Here is a 26277-nt window from a genome sequence, read left to right as displayed (position 1 = left end):
ATGTCGCACCGGTGGTACAAATCTGTCGTGGTCCGCTGTCATCCGCAGTGTAGGAATTTCGGCGGTATTGCAAGCAGTGACAAGCACTCCTCGGACACGATTACGGTGACAAGCACTGTAAGAGGCTTGGAGAAGACGAAAAGAGGGCGACAAGTCGAAATCACGGTGGAGAAGGAGCAGAGACGAGCGCGGGAGGCAATGGAGTTAAAGAACGGGCTCCAAGAAGCATGAGGAAACGATGGGCACGAGCTACGAACGGCTCGACGAGCAGCAGAGCGGGCCAGGAGACGATGCAGACGAGGTGCAGATGAACCCCGGCCGCTGGAGTTGACGCTAGCAGGGAGGGTCGGGGACAGGGGTAAGGCCGGGATAGCAATTAACGGACAAAATATAAAATGGCTTCACGCCGTTGGGGCGCGGATGGCCTTGGAGCCTCGGCCCAGGAACACGCGTTGCACCGTGTCCTGGTGATAATGGGCCGGCCTGTCGACGAGTCCGGGCGACCGGGTCAGTCTTTGCGCTCATCTGGCCTCAGGGGGTCGCGATAATAGTCTGGGGCACGCGTCTCCGCTGCGGCGGTAAAGTGGGTTTGCAGCTCGCAACGGTCGTTCCACTCTCTGCGCCTCGGCCTGCGACTGTCACATCACCGCCGCCATTCCTGGTTCCTCGCGGGTGCTGGCGCTGGCCCGTCGTAGGATCCAGGGGTACCGTCCGCCGACGCCTTCCGCTTCGTTGTATTGCTTGGCGTTCTCCACAAAGTACTGTACATACCGTCCTGGAGGTTGTCGCCCTGGACTCCCTGGACTGGAAGAAGACAGCCATCAACATGTCGCATGCGGCGCAGCCAGAGGACCCTGCGGTACAATTGCAATCGTCATGATCGGCACCCACGTGGTGCTATTCAAGGGACGTTCGCGCAATGAGATAGAGATGGGTCATTCCGTATCCAGACGCCGTTGCGCTTTGCGATTCTCGACCAAGTGCCAGCCACTGTTGCATAATGGCGTCGTCGTCGCGTCGCGCCGTCAGCCACCTACGGCAAACGGTCGTCTTGGAGGCGGGACAGCGCACGGCCAAGGGCGACAAGCATTTCGCCAGGTCGAGCTCGCGGAATTGCCGTCCATGTGCTGGTGTTGATCGCCTGCTCGGCCCTGGCCGCCATCACACAGCATATGTCGTGACGGCCATCGGAATTTTCTCGTGCATCTCGAGATGTGACCATGTCGATCACGGGCCGGCCTTGAGTTGAGGCCGATGGAGGTGCAGGTGGTACCGTACTGGAGTCGTGGGTGTGTCGCCGTCGACGCAGCGACAAGTCGGCGGCCAATGAGAAGACCAGCATCCCTGCCAAAGCCGGGGTCTATCGATAAGCATTCTGCGTATCCGATCCCCGCCAAAATCGCCTCACGCTTTTTCTACACCACCCAGCAGACATCATGGGCCAAATCGAAGAGCTCCCGGACGACTTTGACGAGTCGCTCGACCTGAACAAGCCAGCACCCGCACCAGTCCTGCCGAAAGGACCCGGTCCTTCCAATGTACCCTCTCTCGAATCCCTCATCAACGACGCTGTAACCGGCAAAGGCACACCCGCTACTTCCAGCAATGCCGCAAACGAGACGTCACCACTCCCATCGGCTGCAAAGCCGCCAGCAATGGCGCAGGTCCAAGCCAAGTCCGCCGACGAAATCTTTGCCGAACTCAATCGCACACCTCTATTCATGACGTCCTTGGATGAGACGGATGGTGCTGGCGGAGGCAATGATGCGTTGGAAGCTCTGAAAGCTCTTGCGTACGAGGGTACCAAGGCCGAATGCGCAGGCAACTTTCGGGAGCAGGGTAACGAGTGTGCTCAGGCAAAGCACTGGCACGACGCGCGCGACTTCTATAACCAGGCAATTGGTGTGCTGCGTGGACCAGATCGGCCGGTGCAGAATGAAGAGGAGGGTGACCCTGATATGGATCTTGCAGAAGAACAGCAGCTGGATCCAGAAGAGGAGGCAAGGAAGGAAAAGGCGATAGAGGAGGCTTGCTTGGTGAACAGGGCACTTTGCAACTTGGAGATGAGTGAGTCAGCCGCGAAAGACTTGAAAAAACCATGGCGCTCATGTGCTAATGCTACGACCAGAAAACTATCGTTCCTGCATAACCGATTGCAAAGCAACACTCCTGTTGAACCCTTCCAACGTAAAAGCTTGGTTCCGCAGCGCGACGGCCCTTCTCGCCCTTGACAAGATACCCGAAGCCGAAGACGCATGCGCAAGAGGACTCGCGATAGATTCCAAGAACGCCGCACTGAAGACCCTAAGCACAAAGATTTCCAAGAGAAAGATCCATCTGGAAGAAGTGACGCGTAAGCAACGCGAACGCGAGGAGCGGCGACGAGCCGAGGAGGCCTCTTTGAAGCTCGCGTTCAAGGCTCGCGGTATCAAGACGCGCGAGACCGGGGCGGAGCCGGACATGGGCGACTCGAAGATCAAGTTACAAGAAACGCTGGATCCATCCTCGGTGCTGTCTTTCCCTGTAATTCTGCTGTACCCACTGCACGCGCAGAGCGATTTCATTCAGGCGTGCGCCGAGACGGACAGCCTGGGCCAACATTTGGAATACATTTTGCCCCTTCCATGGGACGAACCTGGAGAGTACACGCCCGAGAGCGTCGAATGCTACCTCGAAACGGCATCGGGCGGTCTGATCAAGGCCGGCAAGAAAGTACCCTTGGTAAAATTGCTGGCTGGAGGAACAGTGGAGGTGGTGGACGGACTGGTGACGGTGAATGTGGTGCCCAAACCGAGGGCATCAGAATGGATTTCGGAATTCAAAAAGAGGAAGGGCTTGTAGAGCCCTGGAAAGACGTAATTGAATGGCAAAAAGGTTTGAAGACAAAGCCACCACATGGACACCAAAATTTGATTCTCGCAGTGTCCTCTATTCTTTTGTCCAAATCTTTGCTACCCCTCGCAGACTCAGCAATCGGACGGTCCCTATCGACTGCAGGTGTTTATCCGCGCACGCGACAGCTTCTGCAAGCTAAGCTCAAACCTCAAGAACTCATCAGCACCCCCGCCCCCACCAACAAAGCCTTATGCGCAAGGAAAACAATACCCCAGGCATCTCCGGCCATCGCGGCAAAAGCAATTGCCGCGCTCCAGGCCCGCCCAAAGCAAGCAGACTCAGGCACAGCCATTTCCCAAACATCAGCCATCTGCAGCCATCGCGACAAACAAGAGGAAAAAGAAAAGGACGCGCCGCCCGAAAAACAATTCTCCCGGCCGCGGCTGCAGGGGAACTGCCTGTCCGGGCCAGCCTGCTGCCCGCTCCCCGCCGCCGCCCAGGCACAAGCATTTCGGCGATCCTGGGACCCCTACCGATGCTCATGCCAATGCTTGGTTCTGATTCCGCCTTTGTGTGCCTTGCTCGTACCAGGCAGGCTTACTGCGCTTGTGAAGGAGCTTACCTGCTGCTGCTGTGCTGTTTGTCAGCGGTGTTGGAGCGACTGCTGCGGTGCGGTGTTCGCTTCATCACTCTCTTTCGCTGTCATGGGTTTGGGGATGAGTGACGGGAGGCAGGGATATCGCGGCGTGCGCTGCCCAGCTAAAACAAGGAGTCAGCAGGCTGGATGAGGTTGAGTGTGCATAGCAACAGCAGAGCGCTACCTCAGCATCAGGGACGCATGTACACTGTCTATATGTCTCGTCTACTAAGACACGGCCCGTCAACTACCAACGCACATTCAATATGTGGCCCACGTTGAGTAACGGTAGTCAAGCACCTGATTCCACAGATTCCCCTGTCCATCCTGTCGTGGCCTTAGGCTACCTGGCACACTGCAGACCCGCTGGCGCTAGATTACTAGGGAGTTACTAACATAATGCTGGGCCATGTCACGCCACCAGTCGTCTTTGCCAATGCTTCGTCAGGCACCGGGCACCAGGAACCAGGAACCAGGTATAGATTGGAGAGCAACCACGCTAAAGAGCGCGTGGTTTTCGTGAACCAGCTACCAAGAGCTGCAGGCTCTTCTGAAGTTCGGCCCTGTGCTTCCGTTGGCGTGCTGCTCTTTATATGCCAAGTGATACACCACAGACACACCACCATCAACGTCCGCATGTGTACTTGTGGCCATATGTTTTGCCTACAAATCCCCGTTGAGGCATACATATCGTGTGTTGTCACTGTACTCCAATCTGCTATATATATAATAAATACCTACATACTCACGCCGGCGCCCACAATCAACCGATTCGCTCGTGCACCTCCACGCCATCTACTCGCCTATCATCCTACCATCCTCACCAACGACCCCATTCTCTCCCTCTCCCAAATTCACCATCCCACGTCCATAAGTTTTAGCGCGACGCTCTGCTTCCAGCCCGCACCAGCCAATCACAACCCGCAAAATTCTAGGCTAAGCCAAAAAAGGCATAGCGGCGTCACTCTGCCATGACATTGAACGTCGCGGTAGTTAAGACGACGGCCGTCCGGACGGGCGCCGGCCTCGGGAATGTTTCGCTTCGTATAGGCTCGTAAAACTGTTTCCCCCAGGCAGCACGCACCGCCGGTGATGGACGACGTCGAATGTAGGACGACAACACCAACCACGCGCAACAACCGCCTTACAGCGTTGAATGCTTCCTGACTTGGCTCAGTCTCCTCGACGTCTACACACACGTCTCAAATGGATTAGGGGAAAAGCAGATTTTATTGTTTTGTCGTCTCAGCACGAAAGGGGCAGATAGCTAATGTACACATGTAAGGACTTCTTCCCCAAAGCAAAGGGGAGAGAAGGAGAAAGGAAGAAAAAGTTCCGATCCGACCCCCAAATTCCTGAGAATCGATGCCCTTTTTCCCCCCGCCCCGTCCGCCCACCCTGTTGTCTCGTGCAGAAGGAAAGGCTTGCCATTCGTAATCCATGCAGGGTCAATTATGATCATTCCGTCGCAGTCGTAAAGTCCGTGATGCAGTGTGCTGGTGTTGAATTCGAGAGCGCTTGTTGAAACATGGCACTGTTTGATGCTCCGTTGTCGGGAACAGCAGGGGAATCATTGTGGTGTCAACAAGTGACTCCAGGGGATGTCCTTTAGCAAAGACAAGGAGACGAGTTCGTGTCGATTGAGCCCAACGCGATTATGGCGACTTTACAAGAGACCCAATGGCCGTAGTTGCCTGTGAAACCGAGGGATCTGTCCGAATCGAATGGTCGCCGATGGAGATCATGCCGAATTCAACAGGCTTTGGTCCAACTGGTTTCACTCCTCGACCTCTTCAACGCGTCGAACCATGTTCCTCTCCAGCACTTCGATGGCGTCCCTGTTTTTGGACACCCAAACGTGCGCCAAGCCGTGGTCCAGCTTGTCGCACTTGATCCGGCGCAGAGCATCCAGGAAACGGAAGTCAGTGCGCTGGACAGGCTTGCGACCCTGAAAAAGGATGGTGACTTCGTGGAGCTGGCCGTACTTGGCAATCATGCGCAGGGTGTAGATCAGATGGTCGTCTCGGACGAACTGGCGCTCGACTGCAAGATGCATAAGCTTTCTGGGAGACAAAAATTCACACATGGGGCCACTTACTGATGCCCCTCGCAGAGGGAAGCGCATCGTTGAAGAGAAGCATGATGGACCTGAGGCGCTGCAGGAGGTCAGCTGACGTGAGCTTCCAGCAGTCAAGGCGAGACATACCGAGATATTCTGAGGACCAATGGTGTGGAACCACAGGCGAACATCATGGTATCCCACCTCCTTCTTCTCCTTGACCCACAAGGGAGCGCGCATCTCGGTATTGCGAGCAAACTGGAAGGTATTGGAGCCGTACAGAATGCCGCAACCTTCATCGTGGATCGTCCTGCAGGTACGAAGAAACGCGCTCGAAAGGGAAAAGTTGGAGGGGTCAACGAGCGCCAACTCGTCTGGGTGGTAGAACAAGTTCCGGTAGATCTTGATGCGAAGCTCGGCGGGAAGCTTCAAGATCAGATTTTCCTTGGGCTCCTCCTTAGGCTTCTCCTTGGAGGGCTTGACCTTTGCCTTGGCCTTCGACTTGGTCTGCTCGCTTGGAGCGGAGCTGTCCTTGACGTGGTTGGCGCTCGTCTCGAAAAGCGTCTTGTCAATGGTGAAGTGAATTGGGCCAGAAAATCCAGGTGGAATGTTGAGCGTCAGGTTGACGGTCTCGGGCTCGGATTGCTTATCGCCTGCATCGCCGCTCAATGGCCGATGGGATTCAAACGTCGGGTCGGGAGTAGGAGAGCGTCTAGGTGCCTCGGGACCGGGCAGCGGGCCATATCGCTTGTACTCGGAAGGGAGCAGGTCAAGGGCGAGGGGGGTGGGCGAAGGCGTGCGCTTCCTTTTCTTAGGGTTACCCTCTTCGTCCTCGGAGGCTTCAAAGAACGAGTCTCCATCGTCGTCAACGGCATCGACAGTGTTGACGTAGGCAGAGTTTGACTTCCTCTTGCCAGCAGATTCGCGAATGGGGCGTCCGGTGCGAGGGTTGCGGCGAACGGCCAAGTCACCCTGGCCGAGCTCTTCGCTCGGCTGTCTGGTGGAGCTGCGAGCAGAGGGCTTGGAGTTGCGGCTGGGAGGCTTCATCTTGCGGTTCATGATCGTGTGAGCGCGGCTCCGCATGTTGCTGAGTCGTCGATGAGTCGTCGGCGATGGTGTTGGGTTACAAACGGTCGGCGGCGGTTGACGTTGGAAGGAGGGCCACGGCGCGACGATGGCCGGTGTGTGGCCATCAGGCAGGCGAGAAGGCCGTACCGGTACCTGCCTCTGGTTGGGAAGGAGCCAGCCTGGGCAGGCGCCAGAGGGTCTACCGCCATGGGCGTCACGATGCTGAACAAACAACATCCTGCACCTTGCTCATCAACAACTCCAGGCTTCAATGCAGCGACTCCGGGTCCTGGGTCCTGGCTCCTCTTGCATCACGGGCAGGTCTTGGTCTGGTCAGCACATGCTTTTGGTGTGGAGTTGGATCGAAAAAAAGAGGGTTTGGCATTTGCATCTGGCTACATGTACTTAGGAGTGTCCTGAACATCCCATCCCATCCCATGCAGCCTCCAGGCATCGATGCCCATTGCATTTTCGCGTCCATGGCATCCCACGATGCTGACTCGCAGGCAGGCAGACAGCCAAGACGTGTCGTCAGACATGGGACTCGCCCCCAGAGCCGTCATCGGCCTGCGCGTCTGTACCGGAGGTGCGTCGACACAACCGATTCCTATCAGACGGGTTCATATTGCCCCTCGAAAGGTGGTGAGTGGGGCGGGACATGTCAGCGTCACCACACGCCAGCAACATGATGTAGCCGGGTGAGTGTCGTGCCGTATACCGTCGCATCATCTAGGAATTAGTTGTTGAGGAAGCCAACTCGGGCGCGAGCGACGCGTAGCCGAAAAAAGCTTGAGTGCCAAGACCGCAAGCGGAGCCCGCGAGCCGCCCGCTGCGTCTGATCCCGGCGCATCATCGCACCACTCGTGCCATCTTTGCTCCTCCACCCCTCCATCATTCTATTCGACAGCCATGTCGTCCTTTGCGAGCAGCTCGCGGGCTTCTCGTTCCCTCCTCTCGCACGTCTGCCGGCGTCCTGCTGCTCCTAGGCGCCTGCAATCCGCCTTCGCCCGCAGCTATGCCGCCGTATCTCCGGACAGCCAGCACAAGGTACCCAAGAATCGCCGCTTTGAACAATGCCCAATTGTGCTGACCCTACCCAGCTACTGTCTACGACCCTCGCCGAAAATGATCCCCTAGTCTACGATATCATCGAAAAGGTCGGTTCCCAGGCGCAACCCTGCCTGCGCCCCGCTGACGCCAGTCGCCCGTTGTAGGAGAAGAGGCGGCAAAAGCACTTTATCAACCTCATTCCTTCCGAGAACTTTACGTCTCAGGCCGTTCTCGATGCCCTGGGAAGTGTCATGCAAAGTACTGCCTCTCTAAATCTCAAGACAATCACATGCTGAGCCGCTGCCAGACAAGTACTCCGAGGGCTATCCCGGCGCGCGCTACTACGGAGGCAACGAGCACATTGACGAGGCCGAGAAGCTCTGCCAGCAAAGAGCTCTCCAAACCTTTGGTCTTAAAGATAGCGAGTGGGGCGTCAATGTTCAGCGTAGGTCGTTTTGGCTCGGCGGCTAGATTGCCCAACTGACCCTAAGCAGCCCTTTCCGGATCGCCTGCCAACCTCTACGCATACTCTGCCGTCGCAAACACTCATGACCGCATAATGGGTCTCGACCTTCCTCACGGCGGCCACTTGTCCCACGGATACCAAATTCCCTCCAAAAAGATTTCCGCCATTTCCAAGTACTTCGAGACGCTCCCATACAGGCTGAACGAGCAGACGGGCCTGATTGATTACGACAAGCTGGAGGAGATGGCTCTGTTGTACCGCCCCAAGGTCATTGTGGCTGGCACCTCAGCCTACAGCAGGCTTCTCGACTATGAGCGCTTCCGCGCCATTGCGGACAAGTCTGGCGCGTACCTGTTTGCCGACATGGCGCACATCTCTGGTCTCGTTGCCGCCGGTGTCGTCCCTTCGCCTTTTACCAAGGCTGACGTCGTAACGACCACGACTCACAAGTCTCTCCGCGGCCCCCGCGGTGCCATGATCTTCTACCGCAAGGGTGTCCGAAGAGTTGATAAGAAGGGTGTGGAGGAAAAGTGGGACTTGGAGGGCCCGATCAACGCGTCTGTCTTCCCCGGACACCAAGGAGGCCCACACAACCACACAATCACCGCGCTTGCGGTTGCTCTGCAGCAGGCTCAAACACCCGAGTTCCAGCAGTACCAACGTACCGTGCTCATCAACGCCAAGGCGCTGGCTGAGAGGCTCGGAAACTCCAAGGACAAGGGCGGCCTTGGATACAACATTGTCAGTGGTGGCACTGACAACCACCTTGTTCTCATTGATCTCAAGGACAGAGGCGTTGATGGTGCGCGCGTCGAGCGCGTGCTTGAGCTTGTTGGCGTGGCAAGCAACAAGAACACTGTTCCCGGTGACAAGTCTGCCATGAAGCCCGGCGGTCTGCGCATGGGAACGCCAGCCATGACAACTCGTGGCTTTGGGCCCGATGATTTCCGCCGTGTAGCTGACATTGTGCACCGCGCCGTTACCATCACCCAGAAGCTGGACAAGGAGGCAAAGGAGAGTGCCGAGGCCAAGGGCAGAAAGAACCCGACGAGCGTCAATGCTTTCAAAGAGTACTTGGGCGAGGGTGAGAATGTCACGGACATCATCCAGCTGCGCAAGGAGGTCGAGGATTGGGTGGGCACGTTCAGCCTTCCCTGGGAGAAGAACGGCGCATAAGCATGAGCATGAAGAAAACGTAGTATATGCATTGTCCGTGTTAAAGTGATTCGGGCGCGGCGTTGGCGGGGCACCGCTCGGTCTGTACTGTATATATCCAGTCTCTGATTCTCATGGTCAGGCGGGCACTTTGAGCGGTTCAAGGAATTCTCCAATCTTCCCTCTCTTTTAACACTGCTGCGTATCAATTTCGGTGCGCACCGGCGACATGTGTCTGCGCCGTGATGACGTTTTGGCATCGCCATGCTCTGCTTCCATTTACAACTTCCCTCTTTGGCAAGCCACTTGACTTTCCATCGTCCACCTCTTGGCTCTTCTGTCCGACACTTGCACGTCGCTCTTGTCTTGTTCTCTTGCTACCTCCACCGTCACATCTCCAATTGCTCTGCGACCATGGACTACGCTCCCGCTGAACAACACGGCAACGCCGAGCCACACAGCGCGTTCAGCTTCACTTGGGTCATCATCACGTGGGACATCATTGTCATTGCGCCCATGGTCCTCCTCTGGTACTTTGGCTTCCTCACGCTCGAGGGCGACGTAAGTAGAACGATGGAGGCGACTCGACTTCACATTCACCTGAACCGCAACACCATCCCATCCCGTCTCACCACCCGACATCTTGATCCACAACTAACGCGACAGCTTCCAGGTCGTCCCCCACACAGGCCCCGGCCCACGACGCTACCACCGCGTGCGCCTGACGCCGGAAGAGCGCGAGCTGCTGACCGACCCTCGCCCTCACCAACACCGCACGCGGCAATCAGAACAGGCCGACTCCGAGGAAGAGACGATTGACCACGAGTTCCTGGCCATGGCGCGCGAGTGGGAAGACGACCTGCGCGAGGCGCGCCGCCTGGCCCGACAAGAGCGCCTCCGCCGCCTCAGCGCCCATCTGCGCTCCAGCGTCGCTGGCGTGCGGTCGAGCTTTGCGGCTGCGACTGGTACTGGCAGCGAGAGGCGCGAGGCGCAAACGGAGATGGAGAGGCAGACGCAGACGCAGACGCAGACGGATGTGGGTGCTGAAGTTGCTGCGAGTACGCTGGTCGTGCGCGGTGCGAGGCAGGAACAACGACATCGTCGCCAGTCAACACGTGGCCGCCGTCTCGACGTCAATCAGCACAACATCGGGCTGCATTTGCCGCATCGCCCTCGCCCGTCGGCGATTGACTATAATCGCCCCTTGCCGCCTTTGCCGCCCTCGAGGTCTGTTGCTCCCCCTTTTCCTGGCATTTTCGAGATCTCACTGGTACACATCTGTGAATGGTTACTGACTGGTGTGCCAACAGCGAGTGAGCATGTCGTTCTGGCTTGAGCCTAAAAGGTTTCGAGACGAGAGAGCAACGCCATACCATCGCTCAGATCGGGGACAACCACGACTCTTCCTCGCTGCGCCGCCTACACTTGTTTCCGCAGTAAGAATTGCGTGGCACGACATGCGGTGTGGATGAGACGACGCAGTGGGATTGGTCTCCGTGTTTTGCCCTTTCTTCTCTGTTTATACCCTGGAACAACTGCTGCGAGACTGGCTGGTCGTTCGGCGTTACTGGACTGTGGGGAGAATACAATACTTGGAGCTTTTTCTTTTCTTTTTGTCGTCCTCTAGTGCAAAGGGCGTTGAGTTACGCAGGGAAGGCAGGCAGGCAGGCAGGCAGGCAGGCAGGCAGGCAGACAGGCGGTATCGGAATCATGGGAAATGGACAGATGCTTGGTGTTTCTCAGTGCAAGAGCTGTTGCGCGTGATTCTGGTATGAGTGACCTCGTCGATGGTGCATTGTTCGCCATGGTCTTCTTCTCCAGGACTTACATGGTGCATCATATCTTCTACGTACCGAATCCTGTCCTTTCCCGTCCGCTTCTGTAAATATGCCTGCTGTAAAAGAAGGAGAGAAAATTGTAAAGAGGAGAGGCAAGGCATGAAAAAACATCATGGGGAGAAGCAAAAAGGAAACCAAACAGTTGTTGCTTCATGGATAAGCTGGTGTTAAGAATCTTGGAGGATGGGTGGATGGAGGACAGATGAGCCCTGACTCTCTTGACTGTGCGGAGGCGGGATGGCGTGTGGGTTGACCGTGGGTGTCGTGGAGGGTAATCGAATGGGAGCGGTGGAGGTGGCAAGGTAGCGGTGAGGAGGCGGCCTCATTTGTGTACCTCTCATCGCTTTGAGATGAGGTCGTGGTGGCGGCGGTGGGAAGGGGAGGAGCTGCTTGGGCGCTGTGGAAAGATTGAGTCGTTTGCATTGCGGGTGTCACCACCTCGCTTCGTCATCAAGCTTGCTGTTTGCCATGGCTCGGACGTGGATCATTGTCGATCGACGGTCGTGGATGTGCAGTCGTTGACCGGACCGGGCCAAGCGAGCTGACCCACCCGCGCTGCTGCGTTGGATGCCTGGTTCGTCGAGCCGTGCTTGTTGCCACTGCGGGAAAGGCCGCGTGGGCCGCTGCAGATGTATGTGTCCCCGGTGGTCCCGCCGGCCAGGAACCACCGTATGTTGCTTGCTGCTTCAATAGTTAACATCCTACCCTGTATCGTGTCCAGCATGTTGTACCTCTCCTCCTGCACATCGTTCCACCGGAACGAGATGTCAAAATTGGAACAGGGGAGCGAACGGCAGGCCAATCATCCCAAGCAGAAGAACAATGGACTGAAGTTTCTTTCTCGTTTGGCAGATACAAGCAGCTGCAGGAGTATGGAGAGCACAATGGCCCAGTCCAGCCGCAAAGCGCGCCCAGACGACGCCACGCAAAGCCTCTTGCGTCAGAGGGAGAGCCACCACCCCTCAAGAGCTCTCCCTGCCGTCCCGACAAGAGCAGCTTCGAAAGGCTGGCAAGTACCTTTGGTGGACAAATAGGTTGGCAAAAGAAGACAAGGAAATCCGCACAGGTGTATCGCTTGTAGCAAAGATGGAGAAATCCATTACGGGTCGTCATTTCACGTGGACCAGTCCTAAAGAGAAAATCCGTGTCCAGAGGAAAAACACACGAGGAAAGCCCGTACAAAAAGGGTGATTAATTCGCCGTGACATAGCAAATGAGAATCGGCCAATATAACAGACGGCGTCATCTCCAGCGGCTGGGCCTCAGAGGCCTGCGCCTTGTACCATAGACCCAAAGAAAAAGCATGGCAGACTCTCCTTGTCCACAAGTTGAACCACAAGGAAAGAAGAATATGTACATTAGCAGTGAAGACACAAGAAAGGCGAAAACAAGTGGCTGGATATTGGACAAATGTTGTTCCTTGGCCGGAAAAGATGTCAAGAGATACAAGAAAGGAGATGGATAAGCGACGGTCAGGTTCGCGAGCTAAACATCTATGAGGTATCGATCGAACGGCAAGAAGCCGGTGAAAAGAAATGGCGAGAGGGCGCGTATGTTTGGGTAGATTTATGCATACATGGAAGAAATGGATGGGCATAGAAGTGATGGTTCGTAAATCATGACTGGCATGATTGAGGGAGCCAAGGAAATGTACATGTCGGTATATGTGGACGAGAATGGAGGTGGATCACTCTAGAGCTCTGCTTCTCTTGGCAATCTCTTCGTCGCTCAGAGCAGCCACCCAAAGGCACTTGCTGATGACGTCCGAGCGCGCGTGCATGGTATATCTGCCAGAGGCCTCGAGCAGGCGAAGGAGACTCTTGACAATGGTCGCGGCCGTCTGATGCCGTTCAAAGTTGATGAGGGGACCGCCGTTGCCTTCGCCCAATGTCGCAGGCTTTTGGGCATTGTAGATCAAGTCGCGCGTATAGATTCCAACAAAGGGAATGCATCCGTCTTCTAGACTGGCCATTTCCATCTCCAGGCGGAGGTTGTAGAAGTTCTTGACGGGCTGGACGAGATTCTCAAGCTCACGTAGAACCCGGCGGTCGGCGGCTGGGACCAGTTCCCAAGTACGATGCAATCGCGCACAGTCGCTCGAAAGCAGCGCCACGGTGAACTGGTACATGGTTGCATAGTTCCGGAGCCGCCGAGCATGTGACGCAATGCGGATATACTTGACAATTGTTCGCACACGCTCGTCGAGGTCCTCGGTGAGAACACACTGTGAGACAGCCCACTTGACCATGATGTTGAACCGCGCAATCACGACGTCGACGCCGCGTGGCTCTTGAGTACGGAGATATTCCACCCAGTCTCGAATCTGCGGGGATGACTGCTTCCAACGAAGCTCAATCAGCTCCTTCCAGTCGATTTCGTCGAGAGCATCTTTCTCGATGACGGTGAATTGCTCAGCCAAAATCGCAGAGTCGTATGCCAGAATGAACGGAATGTGTTTGGGTCCGCTGCGCTCGGGTTCTTGGCGGACTTGCGGTTCATGGACAAAACTGAAACGTGGGTCATTCCTGGCTTCAGACTGTGTTTGCACGTGGCCATGACCAGATCTAAAAGGAGGTGTAAAGCCCGGTGTTGGCAGTCCCTTGTTGAATGTGGCAAAGTCGATGCTGTTGTATTCGAAATCGTCACCAGCATTGTCTTTGGGAGGCGTCGGGGGGAAACGTGCACGAGGAATGTTGCCGTGGGGTCCGAGATCAGCAGGTTGGTCTTCGTAAAAGCTCCTCACGCCATGGCTTTGGGGACGCGAATCAGGCCTGTTGGACGAGATATCCGAGGATATGTCATCAAATTCGTCCTGGTAATTAGCAAGGAGTGACCGGTGCGCCTTGGACGACTTTGCTGGCGATCGTGGTGACTGTGGTGATTGTGGCATGGTGCCACCTCGAGGAATTCGGCGGATGCTGTCAGTTTCCACAACGTGCTCCATGGAGGAGCCAGCAGAGTCGTTCTTGGCCGCTGGCTTTGGCGCGCGCCACCTCTCAGGAGCGAGTGGTGCTGGCAGAGCCGAATCAGTCGAGTCGTCGGGCCTCGTGGGCTGGTAGTATTCGTAGTAGTTTGTCCCGCGGTCAAGAAGCGGAATGCTCGAGTACGACATGTCTGACTGTTCCGGTTCAGTCTTGCGAGGAGTCTCACGAAGAGATGTCTGAGAGGGCTGCTGGCCACGGAGGCTGGGTGCTGGGAAAGGATTCTTGAGAGCCGAGACGTCAACGAAGCCCTCGGTATTGATCTGCTCATGTCGGTGCTGCAACTTTTCAATCTTGCTGTCGGACAGCTCGCGTGCCCTAGGCCGCGCCGGGGCTCCAGTTGGAACATAAACGTTGGTGTGGCGAGGTGACGACTGAGAACTCTTGCGCTCGTACTTTCCTTCGAGCTTCAGTAGCGCCGACTCAATACCACCGTCATCCTCATCATCGTCTGGAAGAGATGCAAGTCTCGCCACCTCGGCCTCAAAAGAGGGTCTCAGCACAGGCTGGGAGGAGTGGGTAGCAACCAGAGATAGAGACTTGCGGCGAAGCGAGTTGTCGAGTGTGTTTGTACCACGGCCAGTTGTACTCCATACACCGGCAGACTGAAGGGCAACAGAGTTTCCAACAGAGTGGGTAAAGTCTGAGAGCGATCCCGTTGATTGTCTGTCCAGATCACAAACGTTGTGAACGGCACGAAGATTGCCGCCAGGTCTTCTGCGTAGCATGCGGCCAGGTGGGCGAGGAGGGGGCGTATCCAGGCGGAAGGACGTTCCCTCAGAGCCTCTCCCAGGGTACGGACTCACGGATCGGGAAATGTCGCTCTCATCGGTCTGAGCTAGTTGCATACCACTGCCTTGAGATGCAAATCTCCGCAGTTGCAATTGGGATGACGACGAATAATCCGGAGTTGTCACGGCCGAGCGCGAGTGTCTGAGGACCGCGGACAAGTTGGCAGAGACGTTGTTGGTAATCATGCCATCCGAAGGCGTCAGCCTGTATTGGTCGGCCGGAAAACCTGGTGGTCCAGCTGTTGCTGTTGAAGCGGACATCTCAGGAGGCATCGTAATAGGAGGGAGTGACACATGCGAGCCTCGCTGAAAGTCCTCATCGGAAATCTGCTTCGGCGTATCATATGGCGGCGTTTGTGCTAGAGCATCATCGAAGTGGTTGGTGTCTGGAGCAGCTGTAGAATCCTCTCCACCCTCCTCGGGAACGGGACTCGATACGCTCGGTACTGGTGGTCGCTCCGTGTCGTCAAATATCAAAATCGAGCCACTCCTCAACGTTAGCTTGCTAAGCCCTCTCCCCAAAGATGAGCGATTGCCCACTTGGCTGTCGGGGCCCGTCTCGCGCGAGTCGTCTTGTTCCTCCGGCTCAATAGTCTGCCGACGGGAAATCGTCTCGCTTTGTCTTGTCTGTCTCTCGTTCTCCAGCTCCGCTTCCAGAGCCTTCTTGAAACTCTCGCCCACTCGCTGCAGTAAAAGGTCGATTCTCGTGTGCGGGGCAGTCTTGACCGGCCGTCTTTTTTGAACGCCGCCAACTGGTCCATTGGAAGCAAGGAGTGTGCCTGTATTCAACGAGTCCCTCTGCGTGGTCATGGGTGAGCCACCGGCAGCAGAGCCCTGTCGGCTACTCAGAGCACGACGCACGCTTCCAAAAATCCGCTTGACTCCAGGATTTGGGGTGGTTGGCCTAGGCACAAGATGGGGATCGTTCGGATCGAGCTCAAGTTGCAATTGTGATCTCATCGGTCGCAGCTTGCCAGACGGCCGCATGGTGATGAATGGCGAGTCGGGTTGGAAGAGAAGACCTCGAACCAAGCTTCCAGGAAATTGTATCGCCATGAGCTGACCACCATGAGAATCACGAATCGACATGGTGCTGGGTCCACGCTGCACCCCGGCGGCTTCTGGGACATCTCCATTGCGCGAGTGCATGTGTACTGGCCCGCGGGTTCCAATGGACGCCGGAAAAGGAGGACTGAGTATGGACGTTCGATTGATTGGGACGGGGTGAGGGACACTGGCGTGTTGGCCACGGTAGAGCGATTTGAGCGGGATCGAGCAAGACAAAACTTGCAAGCTCATCTCGCTGGCTGGCGAAAGAGGAGCTTCGATGGAACTGTTGCCGTCGCTCACGTTGGCCTGGACCGGATGGTGGGGCATGTGCAAAACAGTCTTCATCCATTCTGCTTGCTTCTCTGCCGTGACTCCATCTCGAGTGCGAGGTGCGCCGTCCAACGGACGGGGCGTCAGAGGCGGCTCCAAGGGTGCCACGAATGCTTGTCGATCCGAAATGTCCCCAGGCTGGGGAATCTCGTCAGCGGCCCCACCCGGAAATATCTCGTCGCTCAGCAGCTCTTTCCCCGTCACGCTGATGTTGGTCCAATACGATCCACAGGTCCGCCTCCAGCATTTTTTGAGCTCCCCTATGATTTTGACATCCCCACCGCCACCGTCCGGTCGGTTACTCGTGTCGGTATATAGCCTGTTGACCAAGCGGCAAAAGTGCTGCCGGAGCAGAATGCATGGAATAAAATCCTCGGCAAAGTAGTTCAAGATCCAATGTCGCAGGGCAACAAACGTGCGGACTCGCACGATGCGGCCAAAGTCGTCCTTGCGGTCCACCGCCCAGCGCAACCGCGCAATTAATAAAGAGACTAAATCTTTTGCATTCAAGTAAGAGCGAAAGGTTAGGAAAAAATCGGAGAGCAGCTCATAGTCCAGCGAGCTCGGAGAGGTAATGTGTGCCACGAGGCGGGCGGGCGTGGCAGCCACAATGTCGCCAGCAGACGAGTAGCGAACAACGGAAGGATCATTTGGGTTGGCATACAAGGAGTCGTAGACTCCGGGGCTGATTGGAGTGGAAGGAGCGTGAGGGGTGGGTGACGCGGGAGACGCCTGATTCGCGGGCTCAATGAAGGTGTGGGGCCTGTCGAAAAATACTCCAGACTGCGAGGAAAAGTCGGACTCGCGGAGAGAATTGCGGTTCAGCATTGGGCTCGGTTGCGGGAAAAGTTTGTCGTACGAGGGCGCGGTCCTGGTGAAGATGGAAGTGCGCATGTCGTCCCCGCCAGAGTAGCGAGTCTGGATGGAGCTGCGCAAAAAGGCGGTGCCGTGGGTGCTGAAGCGCGGGGTGCCCAGACGGTAGTTTGGAATTGGGACATCCAGAACCGGGTGGGAGGCGTGGAGGGAGTCGACGCTCTTGGTGCGCTTCAGGCTGGGGCGGTCGATGACGACCTTGAAGGTATTGGAGTCAAAGCTTGGGGAGCGAGAATCATCGACGGTCGAGTACGAATGAGAGCGAGCGCGATGCGAGGGGTGGCGCTCGGGGACGGTGGCAGGGACATTGGGGGCAGCAGACCTCAGAGCGTGGGCATAAGAGGGCGAGGGCGGAGTGGGCGGGACAGGCGAGATGGTGGCAGCATCGTGGCGTGCGTTGTTGTTGTTGTTGTGGTGGTTGTTGTCAAGCAGGTCGGTGGAGACGTTGGAAGGAAAGACGAAGGGCTCCGGGGCGGCGCGTGATCTCGCAGCGGTCGACGGGCGAGGGACTGGTCTGTGGGAGGCGTGTCAGTTCCTTGTCGAGACGCGACGAGACGAGACGACAGGCGACCCAGAGGATAGGGTGACGAGTGGGTCCCGTGTAGTGGGTGACGATGATTACCTGAGATAGATGATGCCATTGCTGCCGACGTTTCCAACGGCGAAGCGGCCGCCAGCGCGACTCGAGGGGCGGGAATCATCGGTGCGCAGAGAATGGGGTATGGAGGGCTGGCGGGTGCGCTGGCTGTGGATCTCATTCTGGCGACGCTGGAAGGAATCCTGCCTGTTGTGGTGTCTGCGGGCCTCGGACTGGAGCCTCTGCTTTGCGCCAATGGGCCTCTGCGCTGGTGCTGGGATACTGGGAGATGACGAGTGGACCGGCCAACGGGAGCTGTCCTGGGCAGACACGACCATGGTCATGGTGATTCATGACGCAGAGGGGGGCATGGTGTTGATGTTGAGGCACAGCGACGGATAGGAAGATGCGGGAGGAGGGCGAGACTTTTGGCGGGCGGCGGCAATGGATGGCCGTCGAGTCGCAGGCAAAATGGTTAGTTGGTAGTTAGGGTCGAGCAAGGTACAGATGGTAGGGTTTGGACTAGGATGGCTAGACGACGTCAACCAAAGTCTGGACCGGGGGGCGCTGGCTAGTGAAATGAGAAGAAAAGACTGTCCGTGAGGCGACGGCGAATTCCTATCACTCGCGCAATAATCAAAGGAAGCGTCAAGGGCGAAACCTGCAGATGGCGGCCGTGGAGAGGGATGCGGGCTGGCTGTTTTGGGATTTGATGTTATATTGACGGCCTCGTATGGGCACACGTCCAGCGCAATAATTACCCGCACCGAGAGGGTCCTCTTCGTGCGGCAGCCATGTCCCTCTCCCCTGGTCGTCTTGGGTTTGTCGATAGCGTCGGTTCGCAGCGCCATGGAACCGCTGGCTTGATTCCATTTCTCTCTCTCTGCTGCACCTGCAAACAACCGACCAACCAGTTGCTGCCTTTGCTTCGTCCCGTGTGCTTGTTTGTTCGTCCCGTCATGCACTCCAACATCTTCCTCAACCCCTCCGCCTCCGCCCCCGCCTCCGCCTCCGACATCATCTACTCTGTCGCTGACTCTGCCGCCATCCAAGCCTTCCACACGCAGCTCCCCGACTACAATGTCACGCCCCTAGTGCCTCTGCCCTCGCTGGCCGCCGAGCTAGGCCTCGCTCACGTGCTGCTCAAGGATGAATCGAGTCGTTTCGGGCTGCCGGCCTTCAAGATCCTCGGCGCCTCCTGGGCCGTCCACCGAGCCGTCGCCGCGCGAATGGGCCTCCCGCCCACCGTTTCGCCAGCCGACCTCAGGGACAAAAACATCAACAACAACAACAACTACGACTGCCGCCTTGTCACCTGCACCGACGGCAACTGGGGCCGCGCCGTCGCCTGCATGGCGCGCCTCCTCGCCCTGCCCGCCCGCATCTTCGTCCCCAACACCATGGACGCCCCAACCCGCCACAAGATTGCCAGCGAGGGCGCCGACGTGCGAGTCGTGCCCGGCGACTACGATGCTTCCATCGCAGCTGCAAAGCACGACGCTGACGATGACACTGCCCCAGTTGCGCCGCTACTCGTCATGGACACGTCGTGGGACGGCTTCGAAGAGATTCCGTCCTGGGTCGTCGACGGCTACTCGACCATGCTCAACGAGACGGACCACCAGCTCGCCGCGCTGGGCCACTCGCCGAAACCAGCATGCGTGATTGCGTCCGTGGGCGTGGGGTCATGGGCGCAGGCCGTGACGACGCACTACAAAAGCAAAACCCGGGCAGACGACGACGAGCAAGAGCAGCAGCCAGACGCAGCGGCGCCGCAGCAAACAACGCGCGTCGTCGCCGTCGAACCCACCACCGCCGCCTGCCTGCAAACGAGCCTGCGCGCCGACCGCATCGTCCCCATCGCCACGGGCGACACCATCATGTGCGGCATGAACTGCGGCACCGTGTCGAGCCTGGCGTGGCCGGTGCTGCGCGCGGGCATCGATGCCAGCGTGCTCGTCTCCGACCGCGAGAGCCACGTCGCAACCGCCGACCTGCACGCCCTGGGTGTCGCCTGTGGGCCCTGCGGTGCCGCGCCCTTGGCCGCGCTGCGTCGCCTGTGTAGAGACGGGCAAGCTTCTGCAGCGTTGGGCCTCGGCCTGGATGCCGTGGTCGTGCTGTTCAGCACCGAAGGCCAGAGGCCGTATGAAGTGCCCGAGCCAGACGTCGATGACGATGCGTGATGTGTGAAGTTTGAAGTGCAACCCAGAATCTTGGATTGACGTTCTGCCGTGGGACGTGGAAGAGTGGGGACGGTCGTCTGAGGTGAGGTGGTCCTGTTGGGCAAGTAGGCAAACACGCAGCATTTCACCCAATCGTCGGGTCCGTGACATGCACCAACCTACATACCTACCTACAGGTACTTTATTATACAGCTTCTAGCCCGCCTGGTTCTTCAGGCCGCGAAGCTTGATTCAATGTCCAATAGGTACTCCCCTCGATCCCCTCACCAACGGCAAACAAAGCCAGCCAACCCCAAACCCCCGCCAAACTCCCCAAACCCATCCCCTCACCCACGGCAAACAAAGCCAGCCAACCACAACCTCCCAAAACTCCCCACGCCCACCAAACCACCACCACGGCTGCTGCCTCAACAAACGTCCCCTTCCACACCTCCGCTCTCTCCAGTGCATCCCTCCACTCATAGCACCAAACACACACACGCCCCGTCGTCCGTACGCGGCAGCTTACACACGAAAGCCACGTCGCCCGCCCGTGGCGCTGCTGCTGCGGCGAGGGCAGAAAGCTTCCGCCCGGACCCCGTTCCGCCTGGCGGCGCGTTGCACCATGCCGCCCAGCGCGAGTCCTGAATATCGGACTGTTTGTGCGGGCGCTGTTTGGGGAGGCTGAGGGGCGGCGCGCGGGTGTTTTGGGTGTTGGTCTCGCGAGGTTTGGAGTGTGGAAGTAGGTGTGTGAGAGAGGGAACGGTTCGTGTTTACCTATCTCACGGAGGTATATAAGAGGACGGTGTGAGTCGAAGTAGGTGGTCATCAGCGACAGTCAGGAGTTCAATCGAGCACAGCTGTCAAGGGAGGCAGACGGTCTGACAAGAGTCGTGAACGCTTCAAATTTTTTTTCTTCTCATTTTTTAGATATACGTATTCATACAGCAGATTTTTCTACATTTGCGGCATTGTGTATGCTTTTGTGTGCGTTCTCCAGTACCTGACGCGCAACTCATCCATCCATCCATCCACACAGCCATAAAAGGCTCACCAAAGAGGCTCTCAATGCAAGCCGAGATCCCCACTCTCAGCCATGCTCCTCTGACACGCCGCGAGAATCGTCGCCTGGCGCGCAACATCGCCCAGGTGGCTAATGACCTTGTGGTTGCCATCAGCAAAGCCGTACAGGCCATACGGAATGCGAACATCGTCGCAAAAGTCCATGACGAAGCGCTGAGCTTGACGCAGGTTGTGGCGCGGGATGCGCGGGTACAAGTGATGTACGGCCTGGAACTGGAGGCCACCGTGGAAAAAGTCGAGCCACTCGGGGCAGTCGACGTCCATGGTGGTGCGCAGCATCTTTTGCGCGAAGCTCTCGTGAGTCCCCAAGTCCACCGTGCTCATGGCAAAGTGGGAGAGGGTGATTTGCACGTGCACCGGTGCCGTCACCATGTGGGAGATCAGGACGAAGGCGATGCGGTTCCAGAACCCAGGGATGCTGCGGTAGACGGTCGCGTACCCGAACCAGAACCAGAAGAAAAGCTGGCCTGCAATTTCGAACCATCGGTGCCACCATGCAGGTCCGCGGCGGATTGCGTTTCCTCCGAGCAGATAATGCCACGAGAGGACGTAGAGGTTGAAGCGACCAAAGCAGAGGACTGGGTAATACAGCCAGTGTTGGAATTGGACCAAGAACTTGGCAGCCGCGTCAAAAGTGATGACCGTGTCGTAGTAGGTCGAGCGCAGCGATTCGAAGTAGCGATGCGAAACGGCAAAGAAGGGGAGTTGTTGAATGTCGGGGTCGTGCTCTGTGTGGTTGGTGACAATGTGGTGCACATTGTGGCTGCGCTTCCACCATCCAAGCGAGAGTCCGCCCAAGAAATCTGCGACGATGATTCCGATTATCGTGTCTTTCGTAAAGTCGTGAGTTATGCCCATGTGGCCTGCATCGTGGGCGGTGAAGACGAGCTGGTGCCAGAAGCAGCCCAGAGCAATCGCACTGGTGCAGTACCAGCCCTTGTGCAAGAATAAAACAAACAGGGAAAAGAAGAAGGAGTATCTGGCTGCTTCAATCAGATACGACGTGTAGTTGCATTTGTACAGGCCCGCGTCGCGGATTCGCTGGCCCAGCGCGCGGTATTTCCGAACGATTTCGTCTTGAACCTCGGGCTGCAGCGATGGGTACGTTTCCAAGTCGAGGTTGATCTCTTCCAGCGTCCTTGCGTCCAAGTGCGACATCTTCGGCTTCTTCGGCTTCTTTTGTTCAGTGTCGTCTAGTTCGACGGATGATATCGACGTTGCCGAACTGTGTACTGCATCTTTTCTGCGACGTCTAGCGCCATTGTTGTCGTCCGCAGAGTCGAAGATGGGCGAAGGAGCAGTCGAGCTCTCCAGGCTAGAATCGTCTTCGTCCGTCTCTGGGCAGCTGACGTCCGAGCTGGGAGCTTCGAGCTCGGCCTGGGTGCGAAACTTGCCTCCTTGGATTGGAGGAACGAAATTGAGCCAGCGACCTTGGACATGGCCAATGACAAAGGCGTTCATGCGCTGTTTGGCGCCAATAGAGTGCAACCTGCGATTGTCAGCACCCAATTGAGCTATTGGAGCAAGTAGGACCTACGCTGTGACTTCGTCTGTGGCGTCGCGTCCGACCATATGCCGAATAGCCAAGTCACCACCCGGGTGGTACTTCATCCAGGCATCGCACTTGATAACCTTGCCGTCGACGATGACAATGTGTTTGCCGTCGGCGATCAAGGCCTCAATTTCGGGTCGAGTAAATGTCCGGTCCCTCGGAGAGGTTCCAGGTTGCGGTGAAGACATGGCAGATGTTGCGGGCGTACAGCGAGCGGTAGAAACGGCGAGCGGTAGACACAGCGGCGGGGGAAAAAAAGGAATCAGCGAAAAACGAGAGGGAAGACAGGAGATTTGGTGTCGGGCATCGTTGTGGACGTGTTGAAACAGCTGTCGTTGGGATACATGTACCTTGGGCAGGCGGTGGGCGGCGGTGCACCCAAGGGTCGCCTAACCGAAAGGGGAAGGCGGTCTGCGTTCAGGGGTCAGGAGATTCCAGGCAGATGCGGTGAGGTCTGGTCCAAGTGTGGCGGGGCTGCAACGAAACACGAACCCTCTGTGGCTCCACCTTGCCGATCAGGGCGCAGTCAGGTCGCCCTCGCGGCCTTGCATTGTTGCACGCCTGGGGGTTGTCGACGCTCGAATCTGCCGTCCCTCCCTAGAGGTCGCCTGATTGTGGAGGAACATGGCTTTCTCCGCAAAGAAACGCTCCAACCAGACCCTGTGCGTCTGTGATTCCGCCATCAAATCTCCCGCCACCCAACTCGTCCACCGCGAATAGCTAATCTGCCGGAGAAGACCCACTCGCTACGGGATTCGACTCGACCTCACGTCGACCTGGACATCGCCATCTAATGCCCAGCCTCCTACATCTGCTACCATGGCCTCACCTCCTACCGTTGAAAACCTCGCTGAGGAATGGCTACGTTTGGACAAGGATCCCTCGACACGTGATGAGATATACAGACTGCTCGTCCATGGCGAAAAGGCGGAGCTCGAGCAGCGCCTGAGAAAGAGGATTGCCTTTGGAACCGCCGGCCTCAGAGCTTCCATGCAGGCTGGTTTCTCGCGCCTCAACTCCCTCACCATCATCCAGGCCTCACAGGGCCTCGCCGCTTATCTGTTGGAAAACGTCCACGGAATCCACCACCGCGGAGTCGTCGTTGGTCACGATGCCCGTCACAACTCTGCAAAATTCGCCAAACTCACTGCTGCTGCCTTTGTCGCCAAGGGAATCCGGGTATGGTGGTACGAAGAGACTGTACACACGCCGCTCGTTCCCTTTGGCGTCGGAGAGCTTGGCGCAGCAGCCGGCGTCATGATTACAGCTAGCCATAATCCTGCCCAGGACAACGGCTACAAGGTCTACTGGGGAAACGGCTGCCAGATCATCCCCCCGCATGACGTCGGTATTGCGCGCGCCATCGAACAGAACTTGGAACCCATCTCCTGGGATACTTCAGTAGTCGACGAAGGCAGCCTACTCATTGAGGGTGCCCTGGGGCTAGTCAGAGACGCCTACTTTCGCGCTGTGAAGCAATCTGCCGTGCCCGAGGATGCTCAGCTCCCATCAGACAAGGCGGACCTCAAATTCGTCTACACCCCCATGCACGGGGTCGGTTTGCCATATATGACACAGGCCGTGAAGAGCTTGGGATTCGAGAACAACATGGTTGTTGTAAAAGAGCAAGCAGAGCCAGACCCCGACTTTCCCACGGTCAAGTTCCCCAATCCGGAAGAAAAGGGCGCCTTGGATCTGGCCAAACAAACGGCTGACGCATCCAACATCAATCTCATAATTGCCAGCGATCCAGACGCCGACCGGCTTGCCGTGGCCGAAAAAGTGGACGGCACCTGGCACCAGTTCACCGGAAACCAAGTCGGCGTCCTGCTGGCTTCGCACATTCTATCAACATACCCATCCGACCAACCCCGCTCCCGACTCGCCATGCTCGCGTCGGCCGTGTCTTCGCGGATGCTTTCGTCCATGGCCGCGAGCGAGGGTTTCCACTTTTCCGAGACACTCACGGGCTTCAAGTGGCTGGGTAATGTGGCGCGGGACCTGGAGCAAGACGAATACGACGTAGGCTATGCGTACGAGGAGGCACTAGGCTACATGATTCCGTCAGTGGTGCATGACAAGGACTCGGTCAGCGCAGCCGTGTCTTTCCTCACAGCAACGGCGCAGTGGCAGAGCAACGAGGGCGTTACGCCGTGGCAAAAGCTGCAGCAGCTCTACCAAAAATACGGCTACTTCGAAGACGCAAACACCTACCTCGTCTCGCCCAGCCCCGAAACCACTACCGCCGTCTTCGCCGCCATCCGCGCCCTCGGCGACCCCTACCCCCAGACGCTCGGCGGCAAGCAGGTCCTGAGCTGGCGCGACCTCACCGTCGGCTACGACTCGTCGACGCCGGACAACGTGCCCACGCTGCCGGTCGACCAGAACAGCCAGATGATCACGGTGGAGCTGGAGGGCAACGTGACCTTCACCGTCAGAGGCAGCGGCACGGAACCGAAGATCAAACTGTACATTGAGTGCAAGGCGGCGAGTAGTGCAGAGGCGCAGGCGGGCGCCGATGCGGTGCTCAGGGCCTTGGTGGCTGAGTGGTTCAAGGTGGACGAGTTCGGGTTGAAGTTGGCTTGAGCGCTGCTTGTGTTTGCGAGGACGACGGATATAATGATGGATGCTTGTCGCATTTTCTTCCCATTCAGCTTTTCCAGCCTAGTTTTTGCTTGAGCGATTGCATCAGATACTAGACCGCGCCTTGTTTCTCTAGATGCGTGTCTAGACATAGTTTCCAAGACCATGCCAGGCGTCATGTGTGAATTCAGTATCGAACATCGCAGGAGCCTTTAAAATTCACCAACCACCGACTGCCAGCCTCCAAGTCCTACATGTAGCTTAGTCAAGCTCTCGCTCGAACGTCTTCATACATTACCCGCAAAACATGCGCCAGCAGTGAATTGAGTAAGTGACTTGACACTAGCCTACCTTTTATCAGTATATTATTTGGTTTAGCAAACCTTTCTCTCAAGTAAGTCTTAGGTCCCTTGGCGACGTTGGGAGATGCTTTGGAGTCAACCACATGATTGAAAAAGTGGCTCTGATTCGGCTATAAATCGCCTCTAGAGTATCCTCCAGTTCGAGCCTCCTTCCGGGCTTACTTTTTGCCCTTCTTTCCTTGCCGTTTTGCCGTTTTGTGTCTTCGGGCAAGGATTTTGGTTTTGATATCAACAGCCGCCAAGAGCAAGGCCATGTCGCCCTTTTCGCGTGCCACGGCCGGCTAGAGCTGAGAAACAGACAACCCCCGAATGAAGGGAAAAAGCGAGAACAGCTCGCGAAGCCACATACCAAACGAAAAGAAGTCCGCCTAGTTACAGCCGCTGGCGATTATGAAGCGAAAATGCCCACCCAGATCATGAGAAGATGCCTCACAACAAGACGACGAGATTGAAAGAGCACAAGATGTAGAGTCAGGATGTATATTCAGAACTTTAAAAAGGAAAACACAGGGAGGAAAAAAAAAAAAAAAAAGCCATGGGTATCAGACAAGCGCCGCACCAACAAACCCAGCCGACCAACCAATCCACCAATCCACCCGGACCCCGCCAACAAACGAGACGTACAGTCTCCTTTTCTTGTACCCGAATAGTGCGAGCTGCGACATCAAGAACAGGGAAACTGGGGCAGATGGCGACGAAGCAGTGAACTTCGACGGGAAAAGGCTGGGAAAGCCGCCTTTCCGTGCCCGCCCCGCTCTGCAAATGAAATGCTGCTTGCTCAATCCGTTTCCCTTTTCTTTCCTGCCTTCCGTGCCATGCCTTGCC

The 26277-nt window shown here is 57.0% G+C and overlaps 11 protein-coding genes across 11 annotated transcripts; 7 read left to right on the top strand and 4 right to left on the bottom strand.

Moving 5' to 3' along the window:
- Nucleotides 1-1132: 1132 nt before the first annotated feature.
- On the top strand, nucleotides 1133-2963 carry J3D65DRAFT_70867 (TPR repeat protein). The gene is made up of 2 exons (XM_066804102.1): nucleotides 1133-2067; nucleotides 2129-2963. The coding sequence occupies exons 1-2, from the start codon at nucleotides 1437-1439 to the stop codon at nucleotides 2839-2841; spliced, it is 1344 nt and encodes a 447-aa protein (XP_066652527.1). The 5' UTR covers nucleotides 1133-1436; the 3' UTR covers nucleotides 2842-2963.
- J3D65DRAFT_70868 (uncharacterized protein) lies at nucleotides 2964-3715 on the top strand. The gene has a single exon (XM_066804103.1). It carries the CDS (start codon nucleotides 3086-3088, stop codon nucleotides 3557-3559), a length of 474 nt encoding a protein of 157 aa, XP_066652526.1. The 5' UTR covers nucleotides 2964-3085; the 3' UTR covers nucleotides 3560-3715.
- A 1534-nt stretch (nucleotides 3716-5249) lies between these two features.
- J3D65DRAFT_670362 (uncharacterized protein) lies at nucleotides 5250-6614 on the bottom strand (the record flags this gene model as incomplete). The annotated part of the gene is made up of 3 exons (XM_066803279.1): nucleotides 5250-5515; nucleotides 5571-5628; nucleotides 5679-6614. The coding sequence occupies 3 exons, from the start codon at nucleotides 6612-6614 to the stop codon at nucleotides 5250-5252; spliced, it is 1260 nt and encodes a 419-aa protein (XP_066652525.1).
- An 809-nt stretch (nucleotides 6615-7423) lies between these two features.
- On the top strand, nucleotides 7424-9471 carry J3D65DRAFT_634451 (serine hydroxymethyltransferase-domain-containing protein). The gene is made up of 5 exons (XM_066801229.1): nucleotides 7424-7646; nucleotides 7700-7756; nucleotides 7814-7907; nucleotides 7957-8094; nucleotides 8144-9471. Exons 1-5 carry the CDS (start codon nucleotides 7509-7511, stop codon nucleotides 9289-9291), a joined length of 1575 nt encoding a protein of 524 aa, XP_066652524.1. The 5' UTR covers nucleotides 7424-7508; the 3' UTR covers nucleotides 9292-9471.
- On the top strand, nucleotides 9472-10311 carry J3D65DRAFT_634447 (uncharacterized protein). The gene has a single exon (XM_066801228.1). It carries the CDS (start codon nucleotides 9535-9537, stop codon nucleotides 10087-10089), a length of 555 nt encoding a protein of 184 aa, XP_066652523.1. The 5' UTR covers nucleotides 9472-9534; the 3' UTR covers nucleotides 10090-10311.
- A 67-nt stretch (nucleotides 10312-10378) lies between these two features.
- J3D65DRAFT_679611 (uncharacterized protein) lies at nucleotides 10379-10962 on the top strand. The gene is made up of 2 exons (XM_066803686.1): nucleotides 10379-10497; nucleotides 10581-10962. Exon 2 carries the CDS (start codon nucleotides 10739-10741, stop codon nucleotides 10895-10897), a length of 159 nt encoding a protein of 52 aa, XP_066652522.1. The 5' UTR covers nucleotides 10379-10497; nucleotides 10581-10738; the 3' UTR covers nucleotides 10898-10962.
- Nucleotides 10963-12795: 1833 nt separating this feature from the next.
- Nucleotides 12796-17397, bottom strand: J3D65DRAFT_558224 (uncharacterized protein; the record flags this gene model as incomplete). Its single annotated transcript, XM_066797350.1, has 1 exon — nucleotides 12796-17397. A coding segment is annotated over one exon (4602 nt), but the record flags the coding sequence as incomplete, so codon positions are not given.
- A 1272-nt stretch (nucleotides 17398-18669) lies between these two features.
- J3D65DRAFT_558386 (tryptophan synthase beta subunit-like PLP-dependent enzyme) lies at nucleotides 18670-19893 on the top strand (the record flags this gene model as incomplete). Its single annotated transcript, XM_066797359.1, has 1 exon — nucleotides 18670-19893. One exon carries the CDS (start codon nucleotides 18670-18672, stop codon nucleotides 19891-19893), a length of 1224 nt encoding a protein of 407 aa, XP_066652520.1.
- Nucleotides 19894-19926: 33 nt separating this feature from the next.
- On the bottom strand, nucleotides 19927-20819 carry J3D65DRAFT_70702 (uncharacterized protein). Its single transcript, XM_066804099.1, has one exon. The coding sequence runs from the start codon at nucleotides 20699-20701 to the stop codon at nucleotides 20078-20080; it is 624 nt and encodes a 207-aa protein (XP_066652519.1). The 5' UTR covers nucleotides 20702-20819; the 3' UTR covers nucleotides 19927-20077.
- J3D65DRAFT_594147 (fatty acid desaturase-domain-containing protein) lies at nucleotides 20679-22905 on the bottom strand. Its single transcript, XM_066797820.1, has 2 exons — nucleotides 22493-22905; nucleotides 20679-22444 (listed from the first exon to the last, which is right to left on the bottom strand). Exons 1-2 carry the CDS (start codon nucleotides 22693-22695, stop codon nucleotides 20938-20940), a joined length of 1710 nt encoding a protein of 569 aa, XP_066652518.1. The 5' UTR covers nucleotides 22696-22905; the 3' UTR covers nucleotides 20679-20937.
- Nucleotides 22906-23025: 120 nt separating this feature from the next.
- Nucleotides 23026-25412, top strand: J3D65DRAFT_634436 (phosphoglucomutase-like protein). The gene has a single exon (XM_066801227.1). The coding sequence runs from the start codon at nucleotides 23327-23329 to the stop codon at nucleotides 25091-25093; it is 1767 nt and encodes a 588-aa protein (XP_066652517.1). The 5' UTR covers nucleotides 23026-23326; the 3' UTR covers nucleotides 25094-25412.
- Nucleotides 25413-26277: the final 865 nt, after the last annotated feature.

Source organism: Phyllosticta citribraziliensis (genome assembly GCF_038025025.1).
Source record: "Phyllosticta citribraziliensis strain CPC 17464 chromosome Unknown J3D65scaffold_10, whole genome shotgun sequence".
NCBI lineage: Eukaryota > Fungi > Ascomycota > Dothideomycetes > Botryosphaeriales > Phyllostictaceae > Phyllosticta > Phyllosticta citribraziliensis.
The sequence above is the reverse complement of the archived record's forward strand: the minus strand, read 5'-3'. Positions and strand labels throughout refer to the sequence as shown.

Coding starts and splice junctions, on each gene's coding strand:
- J3D65DRAFT_634451 (XM_066801229.1), top strand. CDS start 7,509: ATGTCGTCCTTTGCGAGCAGCTCGCGGGCTTCTCGTTCCCTCCTCTCG. Junction 7,908..7,956: donor CCTGGGAAGTGTCATGCAAA/GTACTGCCTCTC, acceptor AGCCGCTGCCAG/ACAAGTACTCCGAGGGCTAT. Junction 8,095..8,143: donor GTGGGGCGTCAATGTTCAGC/GTAGGTCGTTTT, acceptor GACCCTAAGCAG/CCCTTTCCGGATCGCCTGCC.
- J3D65DRAFT_594147 (XM_066797820.1), bottom strand. CDS start 22,695: ATGTCTTCACCGCAACCTGGAACCTCTCCGAGGGACCGGACATTTACT. Junction 22,445..22,492: donor GCCACAGACGAAGTCACAGC/GTAGGTCCTACT, acceptor TGACAATCGCAG/GTTGCACTCTATTGGCGCCA.
- J3D65DRAFT_70867 (XM_066804102.1), top strand. CDS start 1,437: ATGGGCCAAATCGAAGAGCTCCCGGACGACTTTGACGAGTCGCTCGAC. Junction 2,068..2,128: donor ACTTTGCAACTTGGAGATGA/GTGAGTCAGCCG, acceptor TGCTACGACCAG/AAAACTATCGTTCCTGCATA.
- J3D65DRAFT_70702 (XM_066804099.1), bottom strand. CDS start 20,701: ATGACCACCTACTTCGACTCACACCGTCCTCTTATATACCTCCGTGAG.
- J3D65DRAFT_679611 (XM_066803686.1), top strand. CDS start 10,739: ATGAGACGACGCAGTGGGATTGGTCTCCGTGTTTTGCCCTTTCTTCTC.
- J3D65DRAFT_70868 (XM_066804103.1), top strand. CDS start 3,086: ATGCGCAAGGAAAACAATACCCCAGGCATCTCCGGCCATCGCGGCAAA.
- J3D65DRAFT_634436 (XM_066801227.1), top strand. CDS start 23,327: ATGGCCTCACCTCCTACCGTTGAAAACCTCGCTGAGGAATGGCTACGT.
- J3D65DRAFT_634447 (XM_066801228.1), top strand. CDS start 9,535: ATGCTCTGCTTCCATTTACAACTTCCCTCTTTGGCAAGCCACTTGACT.